General features: G+C 34.7%; 1 protein-coding gene across 5 annotated transcripts in view; it reads right to left on the bottom strand.

Annotated features, from left to right (window-relative positions):
- CCDC141 (coiled-coil domain containing 141) overlaps positions 1 to 27263 on the bottom strand; it is a 63570-nt gene that overhangs the window by 24154 nt on the left and 12153 nt on the right. For all 5 annotated transcript variants that reach the window (XM_074548374.1, XM_074548375.1, XM_026791714.2 and 2 more), the window contains 15 exons: positions 22425 to 22616; positions 21199 to 21307; positions 19172 to 19425; positions 17098 to 17217; positions 12452 to 12646; positions 11699 to 11871; positions 10742 to 10883; positions 8395 to 8514; positions 6983 to 7174; positions 5758 to 5934; positions 4131 to 4310; positions 3221 to 3346; positions 2456 to 2644; positions 1999 to 2178; positions 1067 to 1216 (listed from right to left, as the gene is read on the bottom strand). In XM_074548374.1, coding sequence (XP_074404475.1) covers positions 1067 to 1216; positions 1999 to 2178; positions 2456 to 2644; positions 3221 to 3346; positions 4131 to 4310; positions 5758 to 5934; positions 6983 to 7174; positions 8395 to 8514; positions 10742 to 10883; positions 11699 to 11871; positions 12452 to 12646; positions 17098 to 17217; positions 19172 to 19425; positions 21199 to 21307; positions 22425 to 22616 — 2499 coding nt within the window. The remainder of the gene's footprint in view (positions 1 to 1066; positions 1217 to 1998; positions 2179 to 2455; positions 2645 to 3220; positions 3347 to 4130; positions 4311 to 5757; positions 5935 to 6982; positions 7175 to 8394; positions 8515 to 10741; positions 10884 to 11698; positions 11872 to 12451; positions 12647 to 17097; positions 17218 to 19171; positions 19426 to 21198; positions 21308 to 22424; positions 22617 to 27263) is intronic.

Raw genomic sequence — 27263 nt, 5'->3', positions numbered from 1 at the left:
AAAAAAGAAGAAGAAGAAAATGGCAGTATATTAATGCATATACAGGCATATTAGCCAAATATCTGTTTAGGAAATACCTTCATCTTCTATAATACAAAAGGAACCTAAAGAAAAAGGTATCCACATGCCAAATTAGTATATTTCAGTTAGTTTATGCACAAGATTTAATTAGATTTGGGGATAACAGATTTTAACTTAACCAATAAGAATATGTAACCTTCAGTGTCCTATATTTTTATTACATATGCTTCATCCTACAGGAAGCATGAATGTGAAAATCCTTCCAGCTCACAATCCCTCTTCTGTACTTCATGGATGCAAGTAAGTACAAAATGAGTACAATCTACAGAACATCAAGTATAGAGCCCAGCAGCCTCTTATCTTAATGTATCAGTCTGGGAAAGTTAGTTCTTTGAAATATTTTTTCCTAAATTAATTTTTTAGAGACATTTAATGAATGTCATTTTCTAATTTGAGAATTCATTTGTGTCTGTCCTACCAAGATGTAATGTTGATAGTCATATTACCTGAGTAATTATTCCTAACCTAAATTCCATAATACTAATTCTAATCTCTTGGGCCAATGAACATTTCCTTTGCTCCTAGCAGTTTTTCAAGTGTATCTTTTGTTTCTGAAAAAACATTAGTACTAGATTATTCTGAACTTTTCATAGAAACACTGGAAGTTATTTTCAATGACCTGACAACCGCAATATGTACAAATTCTATGTTTGTTTGAAATTTTAGCTTCACAAGAAAAAGTTATAAAGACCTGTGTTTCAGATGAAGCTGACTGAGCTGAAAGCTAAAGAAAATGTAGCTGCTCTATTTCCAGTCCTCTTGGTGCAGTGAAAGCATTTTACTGCCAGCCCAACAGCTTGATAGAAGAGCCATGAACCACAGATTACTGTTGCTGCTGTGTAGATCCAAAGTTGCTGCTAAAATGAAAGTCTGTTTTTCTGTATACATATGAAGCTTTTAGGGGAATGGTAAACCATAATTTATATTATAGAACACAACAGCTCTTTTAACAGTCACTCAGTGAGTTAGGATTAATTTCATTTACCTCATTTATATCCTCTTGAGTGGTGCAGTGTTGAAAATACTGTGACAGTTCTTCCTCATACTTTTCAGCTCTGGAGCTCCAGTTTATGCTATCACACTCAAATCTAGCAAGTTCTTGCTTCAGATTCTTTACAGAAACATTCAAGCAATTCTAATGAGGAAAGAGAGAAACAAATTTATCAGTCAGTCGCAGGAAATGTATTGATTTAACCAATCTAAAATGAAAATCATTGAGGCAGAACATGCACAGCCAGCCACAATGGCTAGAGTAAACTTGAACCTCCACTGCAAGGAGAGCAAGGACATAGCAGTTTCAGTCACTGGTAGTCACAATCTGAACATTGTGTCTTCTCTAAGCAAAGAGGGAGTGACCCCCTCCAGTCCTTTGCCACCTGGAGAATAGCTCCTTTCTGTCATACATCAGTTTATGGTGTCTGAAGAGCTGACTGCCAATATAAATGATCTAGCCAAATCATAAGGGAAGTATTGCTTTCTTAGTAAGTGACTGAATACAGGGAAATGAAAATTCTTCCCTGAATTCCTTTCCAAAATGATATCCACTCTGTCATGCAAATCAGTCTTGAATCCATTGATAAGGTAACACTGTTACTACATTTTCTCTTTTGCTCTTATGTTATCCTTTCTTTACAGGAGAATAAATCTGCAAAGCAACCTTTACAAAATAGCAGGATTGTAATATAGAGATTCAAGAAATTGCCATCAGGGCCTTGAACTTCACAAAACATACTAAAGTAAATTATGGCTTGTGGTTTTTTTCCAAGCAACGATATTTTAAGATTAACTTCCTTAAGGCTCTCTCTGTATTTTTCTCAGAGTAGTAATACATATTTGCACATCTAGAATTAAGCCAGATGAGTCCAATAATCTTTCATATTTATCCTTGATTTCATAAATCATTCTGCTTATACTCACAGGCTGCTGCACTGCAGACAAGATATCCACTCCCTGAGTAATAAGTAGAGTATATAGCTGTCTGATATGTGCATTTTTCTCCTGAGAATTCACAAGGTAGGCTTTAGCCTGGTGCACATTTTCAGGGTCCCCATATGTTTCAGGCATATCCAGTTCTCCTAATTTTGACAGACATTCCAGCTGAAGTATACAAAAAACAAAAATCAGTGTCTGTTTAAAATAACTTAATTTTTTTTCCTTACCCTTGAGTTTAAGAAATTAAAATTGGTTTCAGATCTAAGTTTTCAATTCAAACAATTTATGATTTATGCAGTTTTAGATCCAAGATTTTAATTCTGATCACCAGGCTGATTTATCTTATTTCTCTGGTGAAAAGGAAAGAAAAGCAACAGAAACCAAAACCAAAGAGAGTTTAACTACAATGGGAAGAATGTATGTTTTAAAATGTTATACTCACTTCTTTTTTAATGTGATGGAATTTGACTGTCTTGCTGAAAATCTCATCGTATTCTATCATTGTATCCTTTACTGCTTGGTGGAAATGAATAAGCTCACTTATTCTCTCAGAATTCTCTTTCACAGGAAATCCTTTCAGGCTTGGTAATTCCAATAATTTGATCAGGTACTCAAGCTCAGCATTCAGTTGCTAACAAAAATCAGAGAAGTTACTCGATTTGCACAAACACTGCAATTTTTCCTTTACATTTGATGAAATAACCACCTAACAGGGGTAAATTGCCTTGGGGAAAAGTCAATGTCCTGCACCTTAAAACACTAAATTCTGCACTTTTTGGTAGGCATGAATCTCAGCTATCACCCAGACTTGCATGAAAACAAGTCAAACATAATTAAAGGGCAATGGCAGAGTGAATTGCTCAAATCCAGAGACAGTATTCACACACTATGATGTACCTCAGCCTCTGATCTGCTTTAAATTCAAAAGCTTGGAGCTGATGCCGTCCTCGTACTTCACCACCCCAGTGCTTGTGTGTCCATTGAATACACAACTAACGCAGCACAAGACATTCTCTGAACACTGAAGGCAAAATCTCTTTGCCCCTACATTATGAACACACACAAACACTTCCTCCTAGAAAACTGCTGTAAAACATAAAACACTTCAAACCCAGACAGAGTGTCTGGCGTCAATGAGGATGTGGATCTTCATGGGACCAAAAAGACATTTTGATGTACTCTTAACTCCACTGGCTTGGTTTCTCACCTCATAGTGTGGTTTCATTTGGTTCAGCTTTTTCTGTAGTTCCAAAACAATTAAAAGGTCACTTCCAAGGTCAACTGGTACTGCAAGCTGGAGGGCCTCTTGAAGAATCTCTAATCCACGGGTAGTCTAAAAGAGAATCAAGAAGTTGAGTGCTTCTAACTGCAATAAATTAAAAAAAAAAAAAAAACTAAATTTAAACTCAAAGCTAAATTTGTAACAAAACCTTCCTCAAACCAGGCACCCAAATGCTGTCAGTAAAGTCTCTCTGTTGCAAACCTTCTGAGTGAGAAGGGTGATAAGATATCTTTAGGACAGCATGAAAAAGCGACTCAGACGCCAGGACTGCAGGACCACAGACACAGGATTTCGGAGATAACAGATGTGCTGGTGAACTGCTGAGTCGCACTAGAGATACAGCGGCTACAAGCCTAACTGGCGTTTCTGGTTCTGCTACTAGCCCAGCTAGTGTTTCTTTTGAGGAACCCTGTACACTCTCCCTGTGCCAAGAAGGTCTCAATCCTCTTTCTGCATGAACCTGGTCAGACTTCAGTTTAGTAACAGTTAGGGCACAGTTTGGTTTAGCAGCTCTTCAGTCTCAAAAAAAAATGGTGCTTTTAAAAAGAATTAAAAAATCCCTGCTGGTAAAGCATTGATTAAACTCCATTAAAACTTAGAATTAGAAATGGACACTTAGACTTCTATGGATTTGAGGTAGAGAAAAAAAAGTCAAAAACATTTCATGGCTCCTGCTGACTGATGGACATAACAGAGAACAGACTATGAACAAGAATCATATTTTACTGATTTTTATAAATAATACCTGTAATAGTTGATGGGAGAGCCACAGACAAGCTAATAACAATCTAGAAATATTTGCCACAGTTGCTTTCTTGCTAGGTATTTTACTTACGATTTTTAGTTGTTCTTTAAATATCTGGCACTGTTGCTTGATGGGTTTTATTTGAGTAATTTTAAAATTCCAGATTGCCCAAAGATCGGTCAGCTCCTTCCTTTCTTTATTCAGGTTAATAATGATATCTTCTGTTACTTTTATTGATTTTTCTACTTCTAATATTAACCTCTCATTTACCTGGCAAATAAACAGAGACATTTTTTCCACACATATTTTTATAACATACAATTGAAACCTCATAATTTTAAATAAAGCTTAATAAAACCTCAACTATCCCAGTGTAACTTTAAAAAAAGTATACCCTTAAATACACTTTTCCTTTAATATTGTCTAGAAATAGGCACAGATTTACAGAATTTTTAAAGTGGCAACATATATAAAGCTGGAATTTAAAGCATAGAACAGGTCAGTAATGACTGAATTATTGCCATCTGATGTCTGTTTCACACTTAGACAGAATAAAAGAATTTCTGACTAAACAGAACTACCCAAAATGACCTTTTGGAGAATAAATAGCAACTAGAAAACAAAGTAGGTTAAGAAAAAATCATCCCTTTGTGTTGATAAACGAAGCAGCACTGAAGCACAGGAGGGTTAAATTGTTTAGTATTTGAATATTTGATATTTTTACCTCTTTTCAGTAGAATCTCTATAAGAAATATCAGAAAACTGGGTAATGCCACTTTCCCATTTAATTTTTTTTTCTGAGAGAAGTTGTTTTTGTAAATTACTAGTATGATCCATATCTTCCAGATTTTTAAAAGCTACAATCTGGGAATATCGTAGGAACAGAATAGTAGAAAATATGTGACAACACATATCCAGGTGTTTAGGGAGTTAATGTCTGAAGATGTGAGAAGGTTTTAAGTGACTTTGCCATTACTGTGACTGTCTTACTTGGCAGCATGCAGCAGGGACACACCCTGCAGCCACACTAACAGCCTGAGCACCTTCCCTCCCTCAGCTGGCTTTTCCAATTCACCTGTATCCTGCTGTAGTTTACCAACACCACCTCCCCCTTCCCAGCTTAATGTCTAACTGCTCCCTAGTGTGTCCCATAAAAGCAGAAAGAACAGCTGGGTATTCAGGCTGACCTCATTAACTTGGATTACTTGAGGAGGTGTAGCTAAGGGAATGAGTTCAAATGATCACCTCATTAAGTGTTGTTGGAAAATTAAACAGGGATGCCTAGGCAGTGTAGCTGTTGGACAGAATGTAAAGACACTGGGAAAGACTGTTTGCAAGGAGGCAGCTCCAACATCCATTCCTTTAGAAGAATCCATACACTCAGTCAGTAAAGACTCCTTGTCTCTTAGTGGAAGTAAAATGAACTTAATATTGTGCTTGAACATATGTTGCTTTCCAACATGAAACAAATAGATAGGAGCATGTATTAGATTTTTATGCATGGACTGGGTCAGTAAGGGCTCTGTCATTGCTAACCACAAAACTTTTTATTTTACCATAAGCACTCAAATACCTTCTTCTTCTGAAAGTATATATCAGCATTAGCCCCTTTAAAATTAGGTACATAATCCATCCGGCACAGAACTAGGATTGGGCCTCATCACAGGCAAGTATAAAATATTCAAAATGGTTTATCAGATCATACTCACATACTCACCACATGTACTAAATTAAGAAAACAGCAACCCATATTTTCAGTGGAAAAAGTCTTCTTTATAGTATTTTGCCACTGAGTATTAGCTGACTCTATTTCAATTTTACTTTCAGTCTGTCTGCTTGTTGGTAGGGGTTTTGAATTATAGAATTCCTTCAGATTTTTAATATCATCATTCACCTATAGAAAGACATTAAATGAATAACAAAAAACAAACCAAAATTGAGGTGCTATAATCAGAAGTTACAGAAATATGATAAATTTGAATAGTCCCCTCTGAATCTTAATTTTAATATCTATGAGTCCCTAAAATATTTACAAACACCAAATAATAAAATAGTTTTGAATAACTTGCCAACCAGTAGATGGCCAACAGACAGATGGCAGCAATTAGCTCAATTTCTATCACATATTCTTACATGGATTTCATTTACCTGTATATCAATGCACTGATTTTCACTGATCTGCTTAATATGAAGTAACTGAATTTAGCAATAATCAGAAGTAGATGTAATACAATTTTTTTTTGTAGTTTATCATAAATACAAATGTATTTATGATAAACTACATACATGTAGTTTATCATAAATACATTTGTATTTATGATAAACTACAAAAAAATGTATGTAATACATTTGTATTTATGATAAACTACAAAAAAAATACATGTAATAGTTTATTACATGTATTTACAAATGTAATACAATTTTTTTTTGTAGTTTATCATAAATAAATCCTATGGCTAATTTTATCTGCCAGATTCCATTCCATCCTCAATTTCTTTCTAAATATTAAAGAACAGCTACCATATTGTAGAATTTTAAAATGGAATCCAAATCAAAATGAAAATTAACTGTCCTGGACACCATTAGCACAGCTACCAAAATTACTTTGGTATTGAATTGATTATGATTTCAGCTAGAGCTGGTTTTTATTTCATTTTTAAATACAATCATATGAATTAGCATGTTAGTGGAAGTAGTGTAAGACAGCAACAAAGATCCCTATGAACATATCATAGGACATTTTCAAAAGTTATATGAAGCAAATCAGTAAATTTGATATTCAGAATACCTATATGGAAGCATTTTTATCATGTATATAATGAGAGTGCACATATGCAGAGGAGAAAAATCTAAATCAATTATAGTTCTTCCTACAATGGATGGAAATTTTTCAATTGTAAGATTTTTACAGTCTAGTAAGAGAATAAATACGTAATCCATACCTCTATAGCTGACTGTAAAAAGGCCACATAAGTTTCTAGGATTTCTAGCTTTGAAGTAATATTTTTTTCAATTTTTTTCAGCTCTTTATTCAGAAAGTCAGCTCTGCTAGAAAAAGCCGCCACCTGCTCAGGTTCCAACTCTGCCATGTTTTTGATGATTCCCTCAGCTGCTTTCAGTTCACATGAAGTTTCCTTTGAAGGTAAAAGCATAGAAAAAATGTATAATGACTGGAAAGAACTTGTGAATATTGATATTACATTGTTAATTTTCATTAGGATTGCATTTTTATGTATAATTTAATTACTTGTTTGAAGAAGAGCTCAAAATGGAAACTAAATCACAGAAATATCCATTTCTTTCCTAAAATGATAGGTTTAGTTATTGAAATAGCTATTTTGAAATCTAGGATATTACAGTTTCCAGAAGGAATAGTTAGAAGAGGTGTATAGTTATAAGAGTGTATTCATATATATATCTGTCAGGGCAAAGTATACACTGCAGCAAACAAAAGTAACACCTTGACATGCAAAAATTTGGCAGAAAAGACACTTAAAACTATTATAAAGTCTTGAGGGACAAAAATATGCTCTTGCTTATCTGCTGAGGTTTTAACATTTTTACAATGTGCTCTCCAGAATTGTTTTAAAGTGAATTTTATTTCCACAGGTACCGTACAGATCCGTCCCTTGGACCGCATAAGCTGTTGCGTGCTGCAAAAAAGAGATCTGCAGGAGAAATGGAATTTTAAGTACTGAAAATACATAGGATACTCCTAAAATACACACTGCCATGTTGTTCAGCTTAGGCTGAACTATGCACCTATGCCGAGGCTATGGAAGGGATTCAAGTGGTTTTAGCCCCCATCCAGATAGTGCAGGGCTGCTATGGGAGTGGGAAAGGCCCTGGATGTGACTTAAAAATAGCCTCACGTGTGACAGAGCTGAGTGCTGCAGCGCTCTCATCAGATGGCTGCACTCCCAACATGACCACTGGGACTCTTTACAGCCCCCTTCACAGCTTCTCTAAATGGAAACTACTTGTTTCTTTTTGCCAGTCATCCCTTATCTTTGGCACAATAAACCACAAGAAGGTTTGTCTCTGACTCTGGCTGTCTAGGCAATTATTAAACCTGGTGCCTCATGTAGGAGTAGCAATCCACATTTGAAGAGTCTTTCTAATGAGAGTTGGTGCGAGGATCCTGCAAATCACACAGTGAGATAGAGACAGTGAAGAAAAACAGTGATTTAATGACTGTAATGTTATCTTTTTGTTCATTAACTATAGTTTTAAAACAAACCATAGACCTATTTTCTTTACAAGAAACTCTCAGCCTCTCACCTTATTTAGAATTACATACAGGAAGCATTTGTTTCTGAAAGCACTTAACATTATTGAAAGTTTTTTTTTTTACCTTTGTTTGTTTAGCCAGTTCAAGGTGCTTGTTCAAAACTCTTTCTGACTCACACAAATACGAGCCAATCTCCATTCCAACTGCGAGCATCGGGGCCAGCTTTTTAATTGATTGTGACACCTTTATTTGAAAGCATTATTCACGTGGTTAATTTATATAAGTAGACTTCAAAAACCAGCATAAAATATCACTTTATACAGAAAAAACACTTTTTTGTTGGTGCGTAGATTATGTTTCTAGGCATAATGTCATGGTTTAAACCCAAATGAGAACTGTACCACACAGCTGCTCACACACACTCCTCAATCCCAAATGGTGGGCTGAAGAGAAGAAATTAAGAAAAGGTGGAACTTTAATATCATGTATACTCAGAGAAAGATGGGAATTACAATAGAAAAGAAGACAACTCTACTATTTCTTCAACAGGCATGATCAAAAACCCTTCTTGTTTGCTCTCATTTTACTGACAGTGCTTTCCTTTACCCTAAATATCTGAGACTTGTGATTTCAATATGGCACAACTGCATTATAATCTTGCTATTATAGCCCTGGCAGAAATACTTTCATTCTGTTCCAGGATTTTTCCAGAAAGTACATTTAAAGCTTCTCTGACAGGGCAAGAGACCTATTTTTGTGCAGGTACATGTACAGAATTCCCTTCCACTGTCACTAAGATATTATGTATGCACTATAACAACAAAACAGATTATGAAGAGGACAGGAAGATGACACCAGACACAACACACTTGGTTATTATTAGACATGTGAATTTACATTTAACATTTTTCTTAAGAACTGGCAGCTTATTGAGGTTCCAACTTTATTACATGAGGCTGAAGCACAATTAATCTGGCACCAGATTCCTTGGGATACTTTGCTTTAGAGAGTGGATATTAAAAGTGAATTGCTTGGTAGCAATATAGCAATAAGCACTCTTCACTGCAATGACACAATATTCTCCAATGCAAGGCTGGGAGCAAAGTGATTAGAACACAGCACACTGAAACCTTATGTTCAAATTAAGGTTTATATTTTAAGTAAAAGTTACCTTCAGAATTTAACCTGTAGGCAAAGATTCACAACATCATAGTGACATCATTTCTACACACGTAAATGGTCTGGAAGTGGGCCAATTTGTAGCAAATTAAATTCACATCTGATTGATAATGCAAATCATGCAAATACAAAATATCAGATTGCAGACTTAATTATTCAGTCATTAAATTTGATTTACTTTTCTCATCTACGCTCTTGGTTTCCTTCATATGAAGCTTGCTAAAAGACTATATTTTTTTAATTTGTATTTACACATGGAAACTTATTTAAGAGCTATTTGTCTATTCCATTTTTGACAAGTCATTTAAAAGGTCCGTAGTACTATATGACATTCAACCATTTAAAGAGGGCTGTCATGTCCTTGATGTATCAATACCTTAATTAACAAAAGTAATTTTTATAGTGAATAGAGTCTAATCTCCTTCAGATTTATTGAAAATTTGCTGTGGTTCAATCACCATGCTTATTAAACCTCAATTTTTGCCAAACTTTTATTTTTATCTTCAGCCACATAAAACAATGGACAGAAGCAGTAGATGAAACCTGCTTACGGGTCACAGACTGATTGCTCACTTCTTTTCCAAAAGAACAAATTATAATAGCTCATTATCCAAGCAAATCCATGCTTAATTGAACAACGCTGGTAAAATGTTCTTGTGGAAATGGCTCATTTTTTTCAGAACAGCTTTTGGTTCCTTTGTGTTGATAAGAGCATTCAGCATTTCAACTACAACTATGCTCTCTCTAAAACTCTTATTATTTGATTCAACTTCAATATTCACTATAGCTAAATTATGGAAATACAACGGACTATTAATGAATGCCCTAAGAAGACATGCTACAGTGATGATAATAACCATCACAAAGATGATCAGAATGCTGGAGCACCTCTTCTATGGTGACAGCTTGAGAGACTGCAGTTGTTCAGCCTGGAGAGCAGGATACTGGGAAGACTTTATAGGAGACACTTGCAGTACCTAAAGGGGCCTATAGGAAAGCTCAAGGGTGACTTGGAGTGACAGAACAAGGGATAACGGCTTCAAACTGAAACAAGGCAAGTCTAGATTATATATATGGAAGAAATTCATCACTATGAGGGTGGTAAGACACTGGCACAAGTTGCCCAGAGAAGCTGCGTCTGCCTGTCCCTTGCAGCATCCAAGGCCAGGCTGATGGGGCTTTGGACCACATGGTCTAGAGGAGGATGTCCTTGCCCATGGCAAATGGGCTGGAATGAGATGTTCTTTAAGGTCCCTTTCAACCCAAACCATTCTATGAATCTATGATGTACCTTACTCAGATGATCTTCAAGTGAGGCAATCCATTGCTGTTTCTTCAAAGTAAATTCTTCATAATCTGGACATTGGCTGTTTAATTGATCTACTTTTTTTTGAACATATTCCATCATTTTCTGAATTCCTGCCACCCAAGAACTAAAATAGAAAAGTAGAACTGTCATTTTTTTATCTTTTTTGCTCCACATAGAAGATTATTATGATTTACAAAACCTCCAATACTGATTCTGTTGATTTGTATGATGAGTAACTTACGAATTTTATACTGCTACTCTCAAAGGAAAAATAACCAAGAAAAATATTAAAATTAATCCAAATAAAATAATAAAAACCACCACATTAGTAAAACACAGAAATGAGATTTCCAAACAAATAATTTGTCACCAGTGCCTAAGGTAGATTCACACGACAGATACAATTGATCACAAGACTCACAGTCTGATTCACTGAGAAATAGCTCATTTCCCTTTTTACTCTAGCTACACTATCTAAAACTAAAATGACAAATGGAAGAGCTTAAAAGAGGAAATATATGGCATGCCAGTTCTACCCTAAAAGGAATGTTTTCTTTGGACTCTAAAATATTTCAGTGTTTTTTACAGTAGCTGAAAAAAGAACGTCATATGCATTCTAAATCAACCTCTCCTTAAGGGTGTTGTTTTAATAGGAGAAAAATCCCCCACCAATTTACAAAACAGTGGCTTGGATTATAACTTAAACCATAATATCAGGGAAACAATTCAGAACCTGAATACTTGGGGCATTCCTCTTTATATTGCAAAGAAGATATCTCATACAATTAAGAACTGAAGTTTTGATATTTACCCCCTCTCCCTACCCATCAAGTTACTCCTTACTTAAATTTATATCCATCATAAGAATTTTTGTAAAACTGACATGTTCAAAATAAGTTTTTTCATTACTTTAGCTTCATCAGAAACTTATGTTAATACCTGTGAGAATCTGCTTTGTTAACTAAAGTTCGACCCTTCTGCATGGTAGTTGCTGTACAACCTTTAATTGCTTCCTGCAATTCCTTATACTTCAGTGTCAATATAGGTAAATGTAAGCCTTCTGAAATAGAGATTTTATGGTAATTCTCAATACTTTCAAGACCATCAAGTACCTGAAGAGAAAAAGAAAAGCATTACTTTATCAATATTTCTGTTGTTGGAACTATCCTTGGAAATTATCTGGTTTTAAAGCTTCTATAAATGATATCAAAAAAATATACCTGAAAAAAATACAAGAAGACTGTTTGGTCTTTGGACAGCCTAAAATATAAACTTTTTAAAGTACTGTTCTAACTGAAAGATTTTTGGGAAAAAAGGTTGCATTATTAATAACACTGATTATAATTAGCTCCTCTGGAGACCACTGCAAGAATAGGCATTGTTTCTGATGGCCCCAGAAAACAAACTTAAAGCCCAATTCTTGGCAAAAATTATTTACCAAATACCTTATTTTGAAACCAAGTGCTCAATATACTTAAAGGAAATAAAAAAGAGAATACATTTTTGAATGGATTTGCCATTCTGGATAGAAGTTTGAGGCAAAAATTCATATGAAAAGGGTAACTGGATGTGTAATTTCCCACTTCAAATTGTTTAGCCTACTGTTTGCATAATCCCACATCCACCAGCCTTCAAGAGCACACTAATAGTGTCGTGGCCAGGTTATTATTACACACTTGGCTTCTCACCTACCTTGCCAGCAGCATGAAAAAAGTCATTGGCCTCTTGCAGAAGGGCTTTCCTTTCTTCCATATGGAAGCACACTTCTTCTTGCAGCAGAGAGATTTTCTGATTTGAAAGCTTTAGATGTTCTTTTTCTGTATAGTCCTCTGAAAGCAAGATCCTAAATGCTTCACCTTCCAATTGTTCCACAGTGTAATTCCACTCCTAGTGGGAAAAATTCCACTTTAGTCAATTACACATAGAAAAATAATATGCTGTGTAGTAATAATATAAGCATTGGAAAATGAGTACTGTTATAGGCATGAAAGATATCATTATTTAATGCAGTTTTTCTGCTAGGAGGAGCTTCCCAGAAAATCATGGTTTTAGTTTCCAGCAATGGCATTCTGCATTCTCTGACAGTTTCACAGGCAGGAGCAGCAGTTACTAAGGTGTCTGCTGGGAAAATGGTCAGGATAACAAAGACAAGAAACCTCCTGGTAAGACCACACTCTCATGGCAAACAGCCCTTCAGCCCACCTCTTTAATCAAGAAGAAATTAAAATATTGCCTAGATAATAGCAGCTTGCAGTGAGAGAGTTTCTGCTAAGAGATGTCTGGTTATCACTTCAATCAAATGACCCTCCCTTACAGCAGGTTGTGTCATTATCCTTGGCATTCTCCATTGTACAGTTTCCCTGATTTCCTACACAAAATCTTAAGTCCACTCAAAAAATATTCTCCCAGATCATGAACCTTTCTAGTGGCAGTGAGAATTATAAAAATTATAAGAAAAATAAAAATTCATAAGAAAATGAATCAACTTACAGTGAAATTATTCCATATAAGAGTATTTCATTGTAACAAAATTAATAAATTTGTTTGGTACAAGATGCTCAACAGCAGCTTTTAGGTGTTCTAAAAGCAGATATTAAACACTGCCTTGTTTATATGGAGGCAAGGCTCTTCTCTAAGTTTTCACACAAGCTTAAAAACCCAATTTATTATAGTAATTTATATTTTAAAACATTCCACAAATATTACAACCTTGCACATTCTCTGAGGGTATTAAATTTGGTTAGATTCATTTGCTACCCTGTTTAAACATTCCTCAAACTTGGTTAAATTTTCTATAAAACAGCTAGTGACAACTTCATTTTCAGCTTTCTATTTATAAGGAAATGTTTCTACACATAAAAAGCTTAGGCTTTCCATCAACAGGACATAAAAAAATCATGGAAAAATCTTAGTTAGCTTCTTCTGTTCTTCAGACCTCAACATGCTAAATTCATAACAATCTGCCAGTCAGCACTAACATATTTCTTACTCATTTTCCTTGAAAGGAACACACAGCCTACTCTTACATTGACTTTTCAATTTAGCAGGGGATGCTTGTGAATTGCTCTGACACACTAAAGACATGTTGAATGTGCCTCCTTAGCTCTTGTCACTATTCTTTTCCTCACACTAGTAAGTCTTAAAAACTTGCTTTCACTATTCCATTTGGCAAGAAAAAATTAGTCCTTTCTAGGATTTTTGATTAAACAGGCATTTTTCAAGAGTGTTAAAACTGATGAATTAAAAATATGGTAGCTTTAATTAAAAGTCTTGAAGATTTTCTGCCTTCTAAAACATTCAGCACAAGTCTGGGGGAAAAAATGCAGAAATATCTAAAAATTTATCTTGTTATTAAACAATTATTGTGGGATAAATTGACTTTTCTTGTCCATATAATAAAACTTTTGGACTTTGAATCAAAACCTGAGAAGCTCTATAAAAATTTTTTCACTGTAATGTTCTAGGCTTAAGCTTAGAAAACTTTGAAGCACATTTGACTTCAAATCATGATCCATATATTAGATAAAGCAGCATTTAAAACATAAGTCAATTAAACATAAAATATGCATTTTTTTCAGAATGTGTGATAAATTACCTTATTCTCTCATATGCAAAAATGTCCACAACTGAACTTTTTCTGAGCCCCAAATCTGCATGTCATTGGTTCATTGCATACATCAGCATATTGATAATTTAGTCCTTGTGAATATTCAAAAGGCTTTTGCCTTCAGGAACTACATTGCAGTATAACTACCAATATAATCATATTATATTATTATAATCAAATAACAAAAGAAGTAGTGGGCACTAATAAAACTACAAGGGATTGTGAGCTGCTATGACTATTAGCATATGATGTCTCTTTTGAGCAATTCACATTGTTCAGTGAATGGCTGTAGCAGCGTATTTAACAGTGAGCTGGTAAAATCAACTAGCAGAAAGAACAAAAATAATTCAGTCTGTCACCCCCCAGAAAATTGCTGAGATATGTTAAAAATTATTTGGCCACAAAGTGGTGCTAGCAGTTCTTCTTTACCATGTCAAGCACCTCCAAACTGCATAGAAAGGTAACAGCAAGCAGGTGACCAGTGCCAGCACACCCTTATTGGAACGTGAGATCCTAAATGTGCCTTTTCTCTCAAATCTTGGGGTGGGGGGAGCTGGGAAAGTCCCTGCAGGAATGGGGGCAGGAGGATTCTTTTAAAGTCGGCAAGGGTTGAGGGCTTTTTTCCCCAATTATGATTTCTTGGGTTTGTTTTTGGTCTTGATAATTTTAAGAACTAGTGGTAATGTTTTTATGGGTTTTACCTCTTAGCAAGGTGAAATTCAACTTAAGATACCAGCTTGAGAAAATAATAATAATATTTAATCATTCTCCTTTCTCTTCTCAGCCCAGTCCCATAAATTAGACGCTAGGCCTGTAAAGCCCTCTTGAGCTGGCCTCTGAACAATTTAAGAAACCATTTATCTTGCTCAACCTAACACAACAATACATGTAAATAAACACTTTGTGTGAAACAGTTCAGACATTGGAAATTTCCACTTAAAAAAAATTCCTGCTTTTCCAACATGAAACTTGCTCTGCATATCTACAACACAAAACATTTTGCTCTGAGCTACAGCACACATATGAAACATTACTTGAAAAGATTTATTTGTGCTACTTTGGAACAGGTACCTCCTTTATTCTGTTTTCAACATCTGCAGTTCAGTGCTGCAAAAATCAATGCCTATAACTCATAGCTTTCTCAAAGCATATAGTTTCAACCTGGCCACTCTTCTGCACATCATAAGCAAAACAAACAAGCTCAGTACTATTCCCTTCAAGAATTTAATTTCCCTCTGCCAGAACATGCTAGTAGTAAGAAATGCAGAAGGCTTGAAGATAAGATGCTCGAAATCATAATTCACATGGATGCATAACAAAAATGTTTAATGTTAAACATTTTAAAATTACCTCATTAAAAAAGGCAATTAATTAAAAATTGTATGAATGATCTAGTACATAATATAGGGGAGACGAATTTTTAGGTGGAATTGCAATAAGTGTTATTATTATAAGTTATTTCCTAGATACTCAACCATGAAAAATATTATTATACAAAATGAAAATGCATATTGTTTTCCTTTCTGCCCTTACACCCTAATTTCTAATTCAGACAGCAAATTACAAGAATAGCCTGTGAAAATGAAATGTGGGAAGATTAATGATTATTTGGTTAGAATTCAGCTGTGCTTCAGAACACCTGTTGTTGTGTCTCTCTCTCTGAAAACACAGCACAGTGTACTCATTTACTGGTTTATCAGTTTTTCTTGTGTCAAAGGTCTGTTCAGAAGTATTTATCGTTACATGCCCATCTTCCCTTAAAAAAAATTATTTTTTGACATGATGCTTGGAGAAGCATTAGAAATATAGAAATATTATATGGTGTTTACATGACAGCCTTGAGGCAGTTACCTGTTAATTCTGCAAACAGGCAAACATGTGACATTTAACTACGAAGCTTACAAGGAAACAGATCTGTGAACAATCAGAAGCCTCTTACTATCAACACAATAATCCTTTAAAAGACATTTAGTTCTATTGGAATAGTTTCTGGATGAAAAGGCCTCCTTGGTCATCTGGGTTATCCAAATTCAATTGCATGAATGGGAAATAGTCCTGACCCGGCAAGAGCACTTGCCTGATTACGGCACTTTTCAGTTACCTAAAAAAGGTTCTCAGTTGAGGCAATTTACTTACTACTAAAGTTCTTTCTTCTTACAGCAACATTTTCTTTAATCTCATCTTGTTTTTATGAGTGGAAGTAACAGATTTATTCTCTGGAAAACTGAAAACTATGAAAGTAGCATTTTCAATTACTTTTAATCACAAGAACTAAATGGACAAATACCTCTTCCAATCATGTACTCAGTTCACTGACTATTAATTATTGTAGAAATGGCTGGGGTTTTGTCCTTTATGAACAAATTTATTAAAATTTGTTAAAATTCTAATAAAATTCCTTTTCTTTGTTTTTCACCACAGGATTTCACATGTAAATTACCAGTATGGAACTTGATCACTAAATTGAAAAACCTACAAAACAACATCAAGGATTATTTGTCTTATAACTTCTGTGTAGCTTTTAAAATTTTAAATGAAAAAAATCTGAGGAACATGGAGGATTTGCATTAAAAGAAGTAAAATTACTAAAATAATTTAGACATATAGAGATATAAATCCCATGTACATTTGAAAATGTCTTCTCCTATACATGATTGTTCAATGCCCAAGTTCATGTTTTGCTACACATTTTCTTAAAGTTGCTTCACAAACCAATTATGGTATTTCTTACTTTCACTTTGACTTCCATTTCTTCAAGCTCCTGAAGTAACTCTTCATTTTCCAACAGTGATGAGCCTAAGTTTTGCTTCTGAAAGTAATCTCTGATGTTTTGCTTATACCAAGATGTTACCTAATCAAATATTAAAAGGAAATCAGTGAGAAGGTTGAGAAGTTATTGTCCATTTTTCAAAATATATACATGGCAGTTTAGTTTAAAAAAAAAAGCCTCATGTTTTAATTCCTTTCATTTTTATTCCTAATGTTCATGCTTCTATTTAAATGCTTACATTTGTGTTGTAACAAATGCAGAAGGAAAGGACTAATACCTAAGTAAGCACATAGTGGATATGTATGACAAAACAGACAAAAAATGTATTCATCAAGCATGACCAGATTGTAAATTAATACAGTAAAAGAAGAATCAGGTTATAGCCATGCATAGAATAAATGCATGGGTTTTGATACCATGCTTGATTCATTGTAGGTACCTCTCATTTTCTCTGTAAACAATACATGGCAAGAATTCCTGAGTGAAGCTCCACATTTTAAAATAGTATCCACAATTAGTTATTGGTATCAGGAACACTTCCTCCAATATTTCCAGTCTGGAAAATCACCACTATACTTAGATCATAGTCAACATACTAAGAATTTCTGTACTCTAGGTACTACAGATTTTAATAGGCCGCTAGAGATTTTTTGTTATTATTGTTTTATCTGCTTATGTAGAATCATGCTATTTTTAATAAATTTAAGCAATTATAAAAAATGAAAAAATCTTTAAAATATTTTGGAAGTATTTTCACTTACACATAAAAAATGTTCACATTGAGTCCAAGAGACCCAGGGAAATAAAGAAATTATTTTAATACCAAGCCTTCATTTCTTAAGTATGTCCTCCAGATGTGTACTTACTGACTGAAACATTTTTCCTAGAAGCAAATTTTCACAGGGTATTTACTATGGGTTCATCAAAAAACAAATAAATGGAGTGGACAATAAAAACTGTGCTAAAAGGGAAATAAAAATTTATTTACAAATTCGGGCTGGGGGAGTTTTATCATGTATCTGTTTAGCAAAAAAAACAGTAATTCTGTAAAGTTAGGCAGAGGAAGAAGTAATTTTTTAACCCTGTTACAGCAAAGTGTTCACCCCTTTACCACTTGGCAATATTCCTTTCCATTACAGCGAGTTTAATCAGTTGGCTTCCACTACAGCTAATACCTCTGAGTGATTTCATTGTGCTAACTTAGCTCTGGAGAAATGGCTGAGAGTTCTTTACTTGCTTTATAAGCAATAAACCCAAAGAATTTCACTTTCAGTGATTTTGCTGAAGGTATGGGAAAGGAGGCAAGGTTAACACAGCTGTTTGAAAAAGAGAGTGGTTTTCCTTGATTGGTTGAAATTCGAAATCACTCCTGTTTTTCAAGAATCAGATTTTATCTTTTGTTTACAATAATTATTGACTAGATTACTTTCTATATGAAATTATATATTAGATATACTTTCTATATCTAATTATGTCAATAATTATTGACATAATTACTTTTTTCTTCCAAAGATAAGTAATTATGCATAAAATAGGCCAATCTGCCTTTGATTTTCATTAATGAAAGAAAAATCAGAAAATATGCTGCTGACACTTCCATAAAAGAATCAATGTAAAATAAATATGCTTTCACACATTGAAAATACTGAAAAAGAAATATGTTACAATCATGATTATCAGATCATCACATTCCAGTTAGAGATCAAAGGGAGATGTTGCATTTTCAGTGCTTCATAACCTGGTAGTAAGGGATAAACAACACATAGATTGTGCATCCTACTAGACTACAGAGTTGTGCCTAGCAAAACAGAAGCAACACAAAGAACAAAAAGCTACTCTTAGATTCAATAGAGCAGAGCATGTCTCCAGTACACTGACATCAGTCAAACATTCAAAAGTTAGGACTTCCTCAAATAGAAGTAGCCCGGAAATATAGGCCTAATAAATATATTTAGGCTCCTTTTCTGTTTCTACTGTATAACAGTTGCTAGGTTGTTTTCCATACTGTGATTTCCCTTGATATTGTTTGTGTTACCTGGGTCTCCTGTTGGTGCCACAAACAAATTTGCAGAACCTGCTCCAGCCCTTGGCGCTGATGTCTGAGGAATTTGTCCAGCTGCCGCCTCCTGTCCTGCAGCATCTCAAGGAGATTGTCAATCTTCAAGCAGCTGCTGTGGGCTCCTTGAATCAGCTCTGGATTTGCATTTGGCCCCTCACATTTGAATTCTTCTATGAATTGAGTTAGGTCATGGCTTTTGTTTAAAAGAGCAAATGACTTCTCCAGAAGTTCTGTAAGAACAGAATTTCATCAGGAGAAAACCCAGGGTGCTTTGTGATTCTAGCACCATATTTCAAATATTACTCAAGTATCTTTCAAATATCTATTTGCATACACAAGCACAATGTATTTTCAAGCATTGCATGAACATGAATGCTTACTTTAGAAGATATATATATATATATATATATATATATATATATATATGCTAAGGTATTTCAAATTGGACAGCTCTTATGTAAACCTACAAAGGCACAATGGTGTATACACAAACATATATTCACATACACATACGATGGTGTACTGAGAGTCATCAAAACAAAACCCAGAAGTTTCATTGTTTTCTCAAAACTGAGTTCTTTTTGATGTTTCCCAACCTGTGGGTAAGCTGAAGTGAAATTTTCTACCCTGCTTCCCATGTGGGTCAGTATCCTCTGCAGTTTTTCACTAATGATGCAACTAGTGAGACAAAGCACACAAAATCCCCTCTTTTCACAAAAAACACTCAGGGAAGAAGCAGAGTGGGAGGCCTCTAGTTCTTCATTCCCTAAGGGCTAGCAAGAGAGATTAGTTTCCTTAAGCTCACTGCAACAAGCCTGTCCATTTTACTTCTTGCCTTCCAGAAATGTGGTATTAATCATAAATGTTTAATTTTGGTCCATCCAAAATGAAAACCACATAGAAATGCGTAAAGAAATATATTTCATAAGTTTTTACTTTTTTTTTTCCATTCTGGAGTGCATTTTTTTGTTGTTGTTTTTTATTTGGTTGTTTGTTTGTTTTTTTTTTAAATTCCTGAGTGATAAGCATTTCTGATTAACTACTTATCAGATACTGGTAGAGTCAATACTTGGTCAAGGTTGTATTTTCAGTCATCTTTCTTTGGAGCAGATAGAGAGTATCCTTCTTGCAAAAGCACCGTTTTTTATCAAATAACCCAATATCAGCTTTCAAAATTTTTATTTTATTTTAGGGTAGAATGAGAAATCAATAAATTGCAGCCACTTTTCTCCATCTGAGGGAAGGCTTATTGCCACCAAAGCAAAGACTTTGTCTGGCAAATAATTTCATCTGATGCTTGTAGTTATAGACTCTCTTTTCAGCAGTAAATTGCTGCCAGATACTTCAAGCCTAAATTGGTATGCAGTGAGCACTTTGCTCCCATGAAGATCTATTTGGAAGACCCAAACCCCATATTAATGTTATCCAAGTTTCATTCTCTATTCAGCCTCCCAGGAAGAATACCTGTTGTTCAAGGTAGCTAAAACTGCTTTAGCTAGTGCTGCACTAGTGAAAGATAAAGTATGACTGATATTCTGCCAAGTTTAATTTAAAAATTTGATTAAAATTACAAAGACAGAGTCTTAAGACTTATAAAAAGTGCAGAATCATATGGAATTGCAAAGGTGCCTGAAGTAGCCACACAATGAGATTAGTTCCAAAAACTTTTTTCTCTTTTTGATTTGAATGCGCCCCAATATAGTAGATGGTGCTTCACATGAAAGCTTGAATAAAGAAAAAGAACTCATGCGAAAGAAACTTTATGGGCAAGGATACGTGCAGGAAAGTTGTTGAAGGTGAGATGCAAGGGCTAGCTTGAAACCAGGAGTTTCACATCTTTCATCGTCTGCTAAAATCTATTTCACTATTATATTTTCCCAAACAGAGTATTTGCGTATTTGTTATACGTTGGTTTTTTTTTAATGCACCCAGAAAGAATAAAATTAGTCCCTCAAGAATCAGCACACAACCACATGTTGTCAGGAGTGGAATTGTGTTTGTACCTTTTGTATGATGCTCTTGTTGCAGAAGAAGTTCTTGCAAAGAGTCAATATTATCGAACTCCTGAGCATTTTTCAGGAAATCTTCAACTTGGTCAATTTTAATAGCAAACTGCATTAAGGAAAGAAAGGATAGGGAGAAGCACACAGTAATTTTCTTTTGCATAACTACAGAATAATCTCTGTGTTATTGGGAAAGTCCAAGGGAATTTGTAAATTCTTGGAGAAAGTAATTTTTAGTGGCTGCCAGATACAGATGCTTTCTGGCCTCTATGTGCCTTCTGAGTTGTTTTTTTTTCTTTCAAATATTGATTGATTGAAGGATTTTAGTTGACACAATCTGTAATTACAGTTTGCCACTTATTAATCATCTTTCCTACAAAGCCTTATGCCAAATCTAATTTCTTTGTATAATACACATTATCAGGACACAATAATTAGTAGATTGTTGAAATTGGACTTCTTAGGGCAGTTAGTAATTGCTTCTGCAACTTATAGGTGGTACTGGCATACTACAGAAACAAATTTATCAGGGAGAATTATTAAACTCTTAATGTTCCAGAATGTGGGGACATTGATAATGAGGCTACACAGAGTGGACAAAAACCTGCAGGGTATGGAATCCCTCTCTTCTTTGGCTCCCTGTGTCTATCAGTGAATTAGCATATGAGAAATGGGTAAACAGGGATCACACAGTTTTTCATTTTTTAGTGGCCATCTGTACACCAAAGTCTCAGATAAAGCACTGTCAAGTTAGACTAAAGTTTGCTTTATATAGTTACAATACTTTATGGGTATTTTGGTGTAAATCTTTCAGTGACCAATCATCAGAAGGCATCTGAGAATAAGGTCTTTCAATGCCAAATAATTTTAATCATAAGGAATGAAAGCTATTCTGCAGAATGTCCACAGCCATTGAAATACATATTTTAGGGTTTGGTCCAGTTCCACTTTTTACTGGCATTTTCTGTCAAGTACAAATTTGGGAGACATTGTGACTAAAATATTTCTTAAAGTCTATATGGCGTTTCGTTCAGCTTCGTCCTATACTATCTGAAAGGTGGAAAAGGAAAGATCCCAAGGAAGGATCCCAATAATTTAATTTTCTTGTTTGCCTCAACCTTTAGGAATACAATGAACAATACAAAACACATTGAAATTACAGTGGTCAGTGTACCTCTAAGATGAGGGTGGCTTCAAATTAACAGTTATTTGATTTATATACAAACCTCCAGAGCGTTTTCAAAGAACACTGAGGTGAGTTCCAGAAGTGCCTGTCGCTTCTCTAACATAATGATAAGGGCATCCCATGCATCCCCAAGGGTCTTTGCCATGGCATCATAAACCTGACTCTTCTCTTTGTTCTCCTCTGCAACCTTATCTGCCTCCTGCAGCAGGTCCCATACCTTGTCTTCCAAAGCCTGAGAAGGAAATATACCAAAACAAAACAAACATAAGAAATCTATACAAAAAACCCCAAACACTGCGCTGGTACCGGTGTCAGGTTATCTTTACTGTGGGTCTGTACAGGAGCCACAAACCTTCTACTCCTATTTTATTTCCAGTTCCTAGTGATAGGGGTGTAGCTATTTCTGTATGTTTTATGGTAAGCTTCTGAATTTCGTCTGCACTTAAGAGGCAATAGTTTTCTAAAATTCAAATACAAACAAGATTTAAGAGAATTTATCATGTTATCTCTAATATTTACACTCCAATGTTTTTACATCTCCATAAACTGAGGTCTGTCCTCCTGGAAGCGGTAGCAGTGCAGCTATTTTGATTCCTCTTTCATATGTCATCATGTTACATTACTGGACATTAAAAGTTTTAGAAGTTTGTGAGGCAATTTACTCATAAATTTCTGATGACTACAGTGCAATCCAGATAAGAGTGATTTGAACTAAAACACATACTCTCCAAAACCTCACCGAATTATATAATGTTTCAAGTTCAGCTTGCTGCATTGCTCAAGCTGGCCACCAAATAATAATGCTCTATTGTCAAAATAATTATTCTGTGTTGCATTCCTTTTGTTAATCTCACCACAGGAAAGATAACTGCTGGCCCATTTCCAGCTTATGTTACAAATCTTTAGTGTGTCAGAAAAATTGATTAGCATTCGTTCTGTGTTCTTCCCAACCCCCATCTTGGGTTTTATCATGAGCATGAATTAATGAAATATCACTTTTTTTGTTATTAGAGGTGCTACCACATGAATACGGAATATGAAAAGAAATTTTTATTAGACAATTCAAATGACCATTCATATACCACTGGATAAAAAGTTGATAACCAACTCTAAGAGAAGCCTTCATGATGTTTCCTTCTTGATGAGGCATAAAATTGTTACATGCATAACAACTCAGTAAAAGCAGTAGCATTCATTAATCATCCAACATGGGATATCATTAACATTCTAAACCAGCTCTGTAACAAGTATAACAGGAATTAAATGACTATATGAGATATTGATAGTCTCTTTACTAACTCAACATCTTAATATCAGTTAATGAAAAGTCATTATAGTCATGACAATGCTGATATTAAAAAAGGGGGTAAAATATTCCCAGAATATTACATCCAAGCTGCTTGCCACTACAAGGTTAATTTTACCAAAATATCAGACCACTTTCACAGCTGCTCTGAATACACTGTAGAAAACCAGATGACATGTGAAGGAGTTCCATGTGGAATTTCTTGGCAAAGACAAGTTTTCAAAGAGCTGAATATTTTATATTTTGAAATAAAAGTAGGTATGCTTTTATCCTAATATTAAATCAGCTCCAACCTATTTAAAAGACATTTCAAATGCTAAATCTTTCCTAACTATGCAAGATGAATGTTACACAAATGGTATAGGATCCAGAAGTAAATTTTCTTCTTTTAGAAGCCTTTTTTCTGAACAGGTTGTTAATTACCATTTATCCCTGACAAGTAGGCTCTGTTTTCTGGTATTTGATTAGCTGTGAGGAATAGCTAATCCCTAGGACACAGAGAAAACGGGAATATTCTTCAAAGGTTATCAGTCATGCTTCCTGCGCCTTTTAAAATTCAGTTACTATGAGCTGAATTCAAATCCAGTCAAAGAAAATTAGAGGGTTAAAGCAAACCAAACTGCTAAACTGCTGCATTTAATGAAATGCAGAACTACTATGCATAAAGTTAACAATAAAACCACCAAAAAACCACCTATGAAACTGTTCATGTGTAATAGTCTTTCAGTGTTTAGAACAGATTAATGGAAGTTTTCAAATACAGACTTAATTTTTAGCCTGGATTTAATATGGTTCACTCATTTACAACGGGTGTGTATTTTATTGCCTTCAAATAATAGCTCCTGTAATGCTACAAAAAAAACTTAATATAGTATCACAAGAGTTGTCATGCTGTTTCCTCAGCAACAGAAAAAGTTACATTTTGAGACAACAGACTAACAAAAAAAAAAAAAAGAGAGAGAAATATTTTACAGGAAACTACTCTTTCTTTGAGAAACTGTTCAAATACCTAAGATGGTCAGAGTGATATCAAGGTTTTATTGCCTTGAGTTTAAAATTATGCTTCCCACAACTGTCAAAGCCACTAGCTACTGAGAACTTTCAAAAAAATTATCCTCAACTATGTTAGTTTCCATATAGTACACATGTGAATACTTTATTTTTAAATTAAGTAGACTGATAATACTGGTTTTCTATTTTTTATCTTTGAAATATAACCCTTTTATCAACACAGAGCCAAGGAATAATTTGGACAGGACTCTTCAGGTCATCTGCCTAACCACTCACTCTAGTTACTCAAGGACTTCTTAGCCCATGAAGTCTTAAATATCCCTAACAATGGAAATTCCAGAATTTTTCTGCACAACCTGTTCTAGGATGAGCTCATTTACATGGTCAAACTTTTTTCCCTAACATCCAATCAGTATTAAGAGGCAAAATGTATTTTCATCCAAAAAATGATGACTTATGGAAAACAGAATATTTCACAGAAACCTGAATTTTAATGAGCTTTTTATCAATTGATGAACTTAGCAGAGATTTCCAGTAAAGACTTAAAAGTATTTCAAACACTTCTGGAATCTCATGTTTCACTCCCTGTGGGCACAAAAAACCGGAAGAGTAGAGTTCTCCTTGGACTCTGAGAAGCTGGAATGAGGCTTGACAATACAAGGAATGCCTAGCATGTAGCCAAAAAGGAGCTCATGCAAACATGCAGCTTCTGCTGCTGTCAGTAAAACCATGCCAAAAAAGCATTGCCCTGAAAACCACAGACCAATTTCACTTTTTATTAAATATCTATGACATGTCTAATTCTGCCACACCAAAAGAAGAACACTGGTGGCTTAAGGGAGCAATGCTGTGGTTCAGATGGACTGAAGGGGTACTGGGTGTATGCAATCCCAGGCCTGCAGCAGGAATGCTCCCTCCCTGGTGATGCAGCTGCTGTGCAGCCACACCTCTCCCCCCACTCCTTCTCTGGGTAAATTTGCCTCTGATACTGCAGCAAAGACAGAAAAGTCTCTTATGTAACTTGTGGTGGATAGTACAACTTTTGTATTAATTCGTTCACAGTCCATTAATAGGGTACTTTTCCATCTGTTAAAAGAGCAAGGAATGAGAGGGGGAAATGATCTTTTGCCTTTCCTAAGTTATTGTACACTGACTACATAACTTGGAATTTTCAGAGGTGTAAACTACTCTCCCATTCTCTTAGCACTGAGATGCTGCTAAAATTAACCTTTAGTTAGTGCTAAAAGGCAGTGCTGAGATTATACAACACAGTTGTTGAAAATAGTTAAAAAGCTACCTCAAATACTATTTTGGTGGGAATTTTGTTCATACAAATATTGAAATTTATGAGTGAGATGAATTAACAATGAAAACAAATATTTATTACATTTGAATTTTCCTTTTTTTTTTTTTTTAATAACTTGCAAAAGTCAGCTATGGTTTGATAAAAAGGCAGCTGAACTTTGCTGTTAATTGCACTGCTGGGCACCTCAACAACTACTTGCCAATCATTCAGAAAAAATTAACAAATAATTTCTTCCCTTACAAAATTACTGAAAAATAAGCATTTTGAAAATATTTTTGCTTGAAATAACTGAAAGGCTTATTTAAAAGATATCAAATGCAAAAAATGAATGTATTATATGAGTGCTTTTTGAAGTATGTAATTTTCTAATTTTTTTCTCTTGGCTATTAGCATATAAATTAATATTTTGCAATTTATGCTCTGCGAATTAAAGTAAATAAAATAATTAGGAGCAATCCTCAGGTTCATGAGCCAAATTAATAAAAATGATGGTTTTAAACTTAAGTTTATGGGCTAGATTCTCTTCACTTTTGTGGCTGTTCTGCTGCAGTCTCTCTCATGATAAAAACCAGAACTTTGGAAGCAAACCAAGAATGCCTTATTAGGAATTTTAAAATTTTTATGGACACACACACACTTTTTCTTTTTTTTTTCCAGAAGATCCAGTGAGTTTTAATATTGAGAGACCCAAGCACTAAGAAATCATGTTAACTCCAAGCAGATCTTCTCTTGGAAACAGCAGGAGAATGGCAGAGAAATGTTTATACAAAGTGCAATCTATATAATTTTGCCTCCTGGAAATTTTATCTCAGGTTTTATAGGTTTGATTCTTCTCATTTTTCTTTTTAAATTGTGAAAAATGAGACATCCATATGTACATATACATATTTCCAGAACATATAAACCTGCTGAAAGTTACCTAAAAAAGGATGAATCAGATATTGGGAAAGAGAATTCCATGAAATCACAGCAGTTGATGGTTGCAACAAAACTGGTGCTGCTGATATGGTCTGATTTAGCAAAACAGAAACAGAATATAATAGCTTAGAATCAGAACCTGTTAGGTGAGACTACTGAGGGGAATTTTAATTGGATGTAAACACTGTATACATGTTCTCTGTTTAGTCTCAGTTTTAATCTTTCCTGTTCAACATTTATTCTTTCAACTCTATTAATAATAACACATCTGTTTCCTAATCCATAAACATCTGAAGTTGGGCCCTTTTCAAAACTTGTGCCCTTTTTAGTAATGGAGT

This window comes from Zonotrichia albicollis, chromosome 10 (genome assembly GCF_047830755.1).
Source record: "Zonotrichia albicollis isolate bZonAlb1 chromosome 10, bZonAlb1.hap1, whole genome shotgun sequence".
In the NCBI taxonomy this organism is placed as follows: Eukaryota; Metazoa; Chordata; class Aves; order Passeriformes; family Passerellidae; genus Zonotrichia; species Zonotrichia albicollis.
Note: the sequence above shows the minus strand (reverse complement) of the source record. Positions and strands in the feature narration are given on the sequence as shown.